The sequence below is a fragment of the Oncorhynchus tshawytscha genome, unplaced genomic scaffold, assembly GCF_018296145.1.
Source record: "Oncorhynchus tshawytscha isolate Ot180627B unplaced genomic scaffold, Otsh_v2.0 Un_contig_1538_pilon_pilon, whole genome shotgun sequence".
In the NCBI taxonomy this organism is placed as follows: domain Eukaryota; kingdom Metazoa; phylum Chordata; class Actinopteri; order Salmoniformes; family Salmonidae; genus Oncorhynchus; species Oncorhynchus tshawytscha.
Window position 1 is genome coordinate 142,826 of NW_024609660.1, and position 9,675 is coordinate 152,500.

The window sequence follows — 9,675 nt, forward strand, 5'->3', positions numbered from 1 at the left end:
TCTCGATTGTGCATCTGTAGAAGTTTGTGAGTGCTTTTGGTGACAAGCCGAATTTCTTCAGCCTCCTGAGGTTGAAGAGGCGCTGCTGCGCCTTCCTCACGATGCTGTCTGTGTGAGTGGACCAATTCAGTTTGTCTGTGATGTGTATGCCGAATATATTCTCAGTGTTCTATCCCAGAATATATTCTCAGTGTTCTATCCCAGAATATATTCTCAGTGTTCTATCCCAGAATATATTCTCACAGTGTTCTATCCCAGAATATATTCTCACAGTGTTCTATCCCAGAATATATTCTCAGTGTTCTATCCCAGAATATATTCTCAGTGTTCTATCCCAGAATATATTCTCACAGTGTTCTATCCCAGAATATATTCTCAGTGTTCTATCCCAGAATATATTCTGTGTTCTATCCCAGAATATATTTTCAGTGTTCTATCCCAGAATATATTCTCTGTTCTATCCCAGAATATATTCTCTGTTCTATCCCAGAATATATTCTCTGTTCTATCCCAGAATATATTCTCACAGTGTTCTATCCCAGAATATATTCTCAGTGTTCTATCCCAGAATATATTCTCACAGTGTTCTATCCCAGAATATATTCTCACAGTGTTCTATCCCAGAATATATTCTCAGCGTTCTATCCCAGAATATATTCTCAGTGTTCTATCCCAGAATATATTCTCAGTGTTCTATCCCAGAATATATTCTCAGTGTTCTATCCCAGAATATATTCTCAGTGTTCTATCCCAGAATATATTCTCACAGTGTTGTTCTATCCCAGAATATATTCTCACAGTGTTGTTCTATCCCAGAATATATTCTCACAGTGTTCTATCCCAGAATATATTCTCTGTGTTCTATCCCAGAATACATTCTCACAGTGTTCTATCCCAGAATATATTCTCAGTGTTCTATCCCAGAATATATTCTCAGTGTTCTATCCCAGAATATATTCTCAGTGTTCTATCCCAGAATATATTCTCAGTGTTCTATCCCAGAATATATTCTCAGTGTTTTATCCCAGAATATATTCTCTCAGTGTTCTATCCCAGAATATATTCTCACAGTGTTCTATCCCAGAATATATTCTCAGTGTTCTATTCTGGAATGTTACAGTTCCAGGAATGAAATTAGCCCTTAATGACATCAATTAGAAACATTTAGACTGTTGGACAAACTCCCAAATGTATTACTCCTCCAATCTGTGTTCCTTTTCCAACCTGTGTTTAGAGATTTCCTGATGTAGCATAGTGTTCTCTTGATATAAACTATGTTTAGAGATGTCCTGATGTAGCCTGATGTTCTCTTGATATAAACTGTGTTTAGAGATGTCCTGATGTAGCCTGATGTTTCTCTTTGATCTATTTCACCACCACTACAAAGCTTGAACATGAAAGACAGAGAGAGTCAAGGACAGGCCTCTCTAGGACTATAAAAGCCATGTTTGTTCAGAGAAGACGACTAGTGGAGAGATTAGCTACATAAATAACACTGTTTGTCAGGGAAGTCTAGAGGAGGTGACATGATGTTGGCATGCCATGAAGTGTACACATACTTGTATAAACACTCACACACACACACTCGCACACACACACAAACACACTCGCACACACACACACACACACACACACACACACACACACACACACACACACACACACACACACACACACACGCACACACACACACACACACACTCACACACACACACACACACACACACACACAACATAAGTGTGCGTGCACGCAGGCAAGCACACACCAATGTCCACGTTTGTGTGTGTGTGTCCAATGTACTGGCACTGAGTTTCAGTAGCCACATCAGTAGATGGACTCCCTCTGTGCGTTAGGGAACACACCTATGGCAAAAAACATCTGAGGACACACAGACACTCTCACAGCGCGTTACACATCATTCAGTTCAGTCATGTAAGTAAAGGATGTGAAATGCACAACGTCTCTTTTCAAAGTACTTTTATGTGCTTCTATACGGTGGAGTTTGCGTGACTCTCATGGCCTAATAGATGGATTAGAAGGTTGAGTCACAGCCCAAAACATGACCCAACCTCCTGCCACTGCTGGCCAAGGGCACAGACATAGGGACCACTTATTGGGAGCAAGGATGGCTGTTCTATTTGATTATTCGTGTTTGATTGAAAGTGTTTTGAAGCTAATTACAGAACTGTCGAGTGCCCTAATGTGTTTTACATACAGTACAGAAGGCCTGTGAATGGATCAGTGTATTTGGGAATTGTCCATGTAAAAACTCTGATCTCTCATCTCCTTCTCTTCTCCATTCTTTCTGCCTCTCCTCTCCTCTCCTCTCCTCCTCTCCTCTCCTCTCCTCTCCTCTCCTCTCCTCTCCTCTCCCTCCTCCTCTCCTCTCCTCTCCTCTCCTCTCCTCTCCTCTCCTCTCCTCTCCTCTCCCTCCTCTCCTCTCCCTTCTAGCACTGGACAGATACTTACCTCTCCTGGAACCCAGAGAACTTCCCAGGTGTTCAGAACCTTCGTTTCCCCTCCAATCAGATCTGGGTTCCTGATATCCTCCTCTACAACAGGTAGGCCCTCACTGCCACGGTCTCAACCAATAAGCATAGAGCTATGATGTATGAATGGCTTATGTTACTGTAATCTACTGTGTTCTAGTATGGGGTAAAATGGGTCTGGCAAGATTTGGCCAGTGGCCTATGTATGTCAGGAGAAGGAGCTGAAGTTGACAAAACAAACTGAACACAATGTCTGCAGTAGAAGTAAGCAGATGTTTCTGGATTTCAGGGATACAGTATTTTCAACCTAACTTCCAAAAAGGGAAGTGGGGCCTCCGCTCAGGTGTCTTTCCCACGCCTGCTATGTTGCAGTAGCAGGCTAGTGGTGTTTAATTTTCTCCTAGGGGAGTTCAATTGATACACATTAGTCCACTAAGTAACCCATTTGTAGACAGACAACTCCCCTGTGGTTTGATTTCACCCTTGGTCAGAGCGTGGACTAATGAAATGACTACGAATTGATTGCCTACAGGACATAAATAAACCACAATACCCATGAGGCTTTGCATCTGTGGCCCATTGCCATGATGGGTAATATGTAGGAAAGAGCTGGATGACGAAATCAGTGTTTGTGGATTGTCCACTGTACATGGGATAGAATTACCAAGGGATTCCACTTCCACTGAAGTTGACATAATATTGTTTTCAAAACAGAATAGGAGACAAAAAAATCTGACCCCCCCCCCAGCTGAAACAGTGCATCTACTCATAAATTGATATTTGTATCCTTCGATTGATTTTACTTGTCTTTTGTTCTTTTTTCTTACGTAGTCACCAAACTATAGTCTCTGCAAACACCTAACCTGGCTTGTAGCCTCCATCTCTCCTGTCCCCGTACGCCCCTGTGTTGTCCGTAGCAGGATCCAGTCCATGGAGATAAATGGAGAGGTCATATGGTTCTGTACAGCCCACTGATTCAGGGAACGCTCTAGCAGAACCACTCCCACAGTGTCTTACAGATGGTGACGTCAGCCATTTTGTTTTTTCAATGAACCCTGAATCGTAACTCTGCCCCCGCCTGCTCTCAATGGTGCCGGACCTAGTTATTAACTGATACAGTTAGTAGATAGATATGGATGTTGTTGGTATGGTAGATTTCATACAATACTGATATAGCATAATGGATAGACCCCCAAATATTATTTTGGTGATATGGTACATTTCAAACAACAGCGTTTAGTGCTGAAACATCGGCTAGTCGACTGAGGTTGCTGGCTGTCTGACGCCGGTACGGGAATCATACTGACGTCTAGGAACATGTCACCTGGCGATTACCGACTGTGACAGGGTAGAAGGAGACAACAATACCCACAGTCTGTTTGAGATGTGTCTAGGGGACAGGATGTGTGCGTGTCAAGGGGACAGGATGTGCGCGTGTTTTCGTGCCCTCTTCCGTTGAGCTGTCAGACTGGGTTGGGTTGAAGGAGCCAGCCAGGGAACCTGAGACCTCTGAGGTAGCTGACAGTGTCAAGGTTTAATGTCACATGCACAAGTACAGTGAAATGCCTTTCTTGCAGCTCTAACCCCAACAATGTGTTAAACAATAACAATGTAGTAAACAATAACAATGTAGTAAACAATAACAATGAGGTAAACAATAACAATGTAGTAAACAATAACAATGTAGTAAACAATAACAATGTAGACATCAATAACAATGTAGACATCAATAACAATGTAGACATCAATAACAATGTAGACATCAATAGCAATGTAGACATCAATAACAATGTAGACATCAATAACAATGTAGACATCAATCAATGTAGACATCAATACAATGTAGACATCAATAACAATGTAGACATCAATAACAATGTAGACATCAATAACAATGTAGACATCAATAACAATGTAGACATCAATAACAATGTAGACATCAATAGCAATGTAGACATCAATAGCAATGTAGACATCAATAGCAATGTAGACATCAATAACAATGTAGACATCAATAACAATGTAGACATCAATAACAATGTAGACATCAATAACAATGTAGACATCAATAACAATGTAGACATCAATATCAATGTAGACATCAATAGCAATGTAGACATCAATAGCAATGTAGACATCAATAACAAGGTAGACATCAATAACAATGTAGACATCAATAACAAGGTAGACATCAATAACAAGGTAGACATCAATAACAAGGTAGACATCAATAACAAGGTAGACATCAATAACAATGTAGTAATCAATAGCAATGTAGACATCAATAACAATGTAGACATCAATAACAAGGTAGACATCAATAACAAGGTAGACATCAATAACAAGGTAGACATCAATAACAAGGTAGACATCAATAACAATGTAGTAATCAATAGCAATGTAGACATCAATAACAATGTAGACATCAATAACAAGGTAGACATCAATAACAAGGTAGACATCAATAACAAGGTAGACATCAATAACAAGGTAGACATCAATAACAAGGTAGACATCAATAACAATGTAGACATCAATAACAATGTAGACATCAATAACAATGTAGACATCAATAACAAGGTAGACATAAATAACAAGGTAGACATCAATAACAAGGTAGACATCAATAACAAGGTAGACATCAATAACAAGGTAGACATCAATAACAAGGTAGACATCAATAACAAGGTAGACATCAATAACAAGGTAGACATCAATAACAAGGAGACATCAATAACAATGTAGACATCAATAACAATGTAGTAATCAATAGCAATGTAGACATCAATAACAATGTAGACATCAATAACAATGTAGACATCAATAACAAGGTAGACATCAATAACAATGTAGACATCAATAACAATGTAGACATCAATAACAATGTAGACATCAATAACAATGTAGACATCAATAGCAATGTAGACATCAATAGCAATGTAGACATCAATAGCAATGTAGACATCAATAGCAATGTAGACATCAATAACAATGTAGACATCAATAACAATGTAGTAATCAATAGCAATGTAGACATCAATAGCAATGTAGACATCAATAACAATGTAGACATCAATAACAATGTAGTAATCAATAGCAATGTAGACATCAATAACAAGGTAGACATCAATAACAAGGTAGACATCAATAACAAGGTAGACATCAATAACAATGTAGTAATCAATAGCAATGTAGACATCAATAGCAATGTAGACATCAATAACAAGGTAGACATCAATAACAAGGTAGACATCAATAACAAGGTAGACATCAATAACAAGGTAGACATCAATAACAAGGTAGACATCAATAACAAGGTAGACATCAATAACAAGGTAGACATCAATAACAATGTAGACATCAATAACAAGGTAGACATCAATAACAAGGTAGACATCAATAACAAGGTAGACATCAATAACAAGGTGGACATCAATAACAAGGTAGACATCAATAGCAATGTAGACATCAATAACAATGTAGACATCAATAACAATGTAGACATCAATAACAAGGTAGACATCAATAACAAGGTAGACATCAATAACAAGGTAGACATCAATAACAAGGTAGACATCAATAACAAGGGAGACATCAATAACAATGTAGACATCAATAACAATGTAGTAATCAATAGCAATGTAGACATCAATAACAAGGGAGACATCAATAACAATGTAGACATCAATAGCAATGTAGACATCAATAGCAATGTAGACATCAATAACAATGTAGACATCAATAACAATGTAGACATCAATAGCAATGTAGACATCAATAACAATGTAGACATCAATAACAATGTAGACATCAATAACAATGTAGACATCAATAGCAATGTAGACATCAATAACAATGTAGACATCAATAACAATGTAGACATCAATAACAATGTAGACATCAATAACAATGTAGACATCAATAGCAATGTAGACATCAATAACAATGTAGACATCAATAACAATGTAGACATCAATAACAAGGTAGACATCAATAACAATGTAGACATCAATAACAAGGTAGACATCAATAACAAGGTAGACATCAATAACAATGTAGACATCAATAACAAGGTAGACATCAATAACAATGTAGACATCAATAACAAGGTAGACATCAATAACAAGGTAGACATCAATAGCAATGTAGAACAAAAACACACAAGAAGAACATAATATAGTAAATACTTATACTATATACAGAATCAGATCCAGGGTCAGTAGTTATATACAGGGTCAGTTCCAGAGTCAGTAGTTATATACAGAATCAGATCCAGGGTCAGTAGTTATATACAGGGTCAGTTCCAGGGTCAGTAGTTATATACAGGGTCAGTTCCAGAGTCAGTAGTTATATACAGAATCAGATCCAGGGTCAGTAGTTATATACAGGGTCAGTAGTTATATACAGGGTCAGTAGTTACGGTATATACAGGGTCAGTTCCAGGGTCAGTAGTTATATACAGAATCAGATCCAGGGTCAGTAGTTATATACAGGGTCAGTTCCAGAGTCAGTAGTTATATACAGGGTCAGTTCCAGAGTCAGTAGTTATATACAGGGTCAGTTCCAGGGTCAGTAGTTATATACAGGGTCAGTTCCAGAGTCAGTAGTTATATACAGAATCAGATCCAGGGTCAGTAGTTATATACAGGGTCAGTTCCAGAGTCAGTAGTTATATACAGAATCAGATCCAGGGTCAGTAGTTATATACAGGGTCAGTAGTTATATACAGGGTCAGTAGTTACGGTATATACAGGGTCAGTTCCAGGGTCAGTAGTTATATACAGGGTCAGTTCCAGAGTCAGTAGTTATATACAGGGTCAGTTCCAGGGTCAGTAGTTATATACAGGGTCAGTTCCAGGGTCAGTAGTTATATACAGGGTCAGTTCCAGGGTTAGTAGTTATATACAGGGTCAGTTCCAGGGTCAGTAGTTATATACAGGGTCAGTTCCAGGGTTAGTAGTTATATACAGGGTCAGATCCAGTACCATATTAACAATGTGCAGGAACACTGGAGTGATGGAAGTAGATATGTATAGAGGTAAGGAGACAGGGATACTGGAGTGATGGAGGTAGATATGTATAGAGGTAAGGAGACAGGGATACTGGAGTGATGGAGGTAGATATGTATAGAGGTAAGGAGACAGGGATACTGGAGTGATGGAGGTAGATATGTATAGAGGTAAGGAGACAGGGATACTGGAGTGATGGAGGTAGATATGTATAGAGGTAAGGAGACAGGGATACTGGAGTGATGGAGGTAGATATGTATAGAGGTAAGGAGACAGGGATACTGGAGTGATGGAGGTAGATATGTATAGGAGTAAGGTGACAGGGATACTGGAGTGATGGAGGTAGATATGTATAGTGGTAAGGTGATACTGGAGTGATGGAGGTAGATATGTATAGGAGTAAGGTGACAGGGATACTGGAGTGATGGAGGTAGATATGTATAGAGGTAAGGAGACAGGGATACTGGAGTGATGGAGGTAGATATGTATAGAGGTAAGGAGACAGGGATACTGGAGTGATGGAGGTAGATATGTATAGGAGTAAGGTGACAGGGATACTGGAGTGATGGAGGTAGATATGTATAGTGGTAAGGTGATACTGGAGTGATGGAGGTAGATATGTATAGGAGTAAGGTGACAGGGATACTGGAGTGATGGAGGTAGATATGTATAGAGGTAAGGAGACAGGGATACTGTAGTGATGGAGGTAGATATGTATAGAGGTAAGGAGACAGGGATACTGGAGTGATGGAGGTAGATATGTATAGAGGTAAGGTGATACTGGAGTGATGGAGGTAGATATGTATAGGAGTAAGGTGACAGGGATACTGGAGTGATGGAGGTAGATATGTATAGGAGTAAGGTGATACTGGAGTGATGGAGGTAGATATGGATAGGGGTAAGGAGACAGGGATACTGGAGTGATGGAGGTAGATATGTATAGAGGTAAGGAGACAGGGATACTGGAGTGATGGAGGTAGATATGTATAGAGGTAAGGAGACAGGGATACTGGAGTGATGGAGGTAGATATGTATAGAGGTAAGGAGACAGGGATACTGTAGTGATGGAGGTAGATATGTATAGGAGTAAGGTGACAGGGATACTGGAGTGATGGAGGTAGATATGTATAGTGGTAAGGTGATACTGGAGTGATGGAGGTAGATATGTATAGGAGTAAGGTGACAGGGATACTGGAGTGATGGAGGTAGATATGTATAGGAGTAAGGTGATACTGGAGTGATGGAGGTAGATATGTATAGTGGTAAGGTGATACTGGAGTGATGGAGGTAGATATGGATAGGAGTAAGGTGACAGGGATACTGGAGTGATGGAGGTAGATATGTATGGGGTAAGGTGACAGGGATACTGGAGTGATGGAGGTAGATATGTATAGAGGTAAGGAGACAGGGATACTGGAGTGATGGAGGTAGATATGTATAGAGGTAAGGAGACAGGGATACTGGAGTGATGGAGGTAGATATGTATAGAGGTAAGGAGACAGGGATACTGTAGTGATGGAGGTAGATATGTATAGGAGTAAGGTGACAGGGATACTGGAGTGATGGAGGTAGATATGTATAGTGGTAAGGTGATACTGGAGTGATGGAGGTAGATATGTATAGGAGTAAGGTGACAGGGATACTGGAGTGATGGAGGTAGATATGTATAGGAGTAAGGTGACAGGGATACTGGAGTGATGGAGGTAGATATGTATAGGAGTAAGGTGATACTGGAGTGATGGAGGTAGATATGGATAGGGGTAAGGAGACAGGGATACTGGAGTGATGGAGGTAGATATGTATAGGAGTAAGGTGATACTGGAGTGATGGAGGTAGATATGGATAGGGGTAAGGAGACAGGGATACTGGAGTGATGGAGGTAGATATGGATAGGGGTAAGGAGACAGGGATACTGGAGTGATGGAGGTAGATATGTATAGGGGTAAGGTGACAGGGATACTGGAGTGATGGAGGTAGATATGTATAGGGGTAAGGAGACAGGGATACTGGAGTGATGGAGGTAGATATGTATAGGAGTAAGGTGACAGGGATACTGGAGTGATGGAGGTAGATATGTATAGGAGTAAGGTGACAGGGATACTGGAGTGATGGAGGTAGATATGTATAGGGGTAAGGAGACAGGGATACTAGAGTGATGGAGGTAGATATGTATAGG

At 39.8% G+C, this 9,675-nt stretch overlaps 1 protein-coding gene across 1 annotated transcript in view; it reads left to right on the forward strand.

Annotated features, from left to right (window-relative positions):
• The window catches only part of LOC112241283 (neuronal acetylcholine receptor subunit alpha-7-like), a 68,896-nt gene that overhangs the window by 36,651 nt on the left and 22,570 nt on the right, over positions 1-9,675 (forward strand). Inside the window, exon 4 of the mRNA XM_042316676.1 lies at positions 2,453-2,562. Coding sequence (XP_042172610.1) covers positions 2,453-2,562 — 110 coding nt within the window. The remainder of the gene's footprint in view (positions 1-2,452; positions 2,563-9,675) is intronic.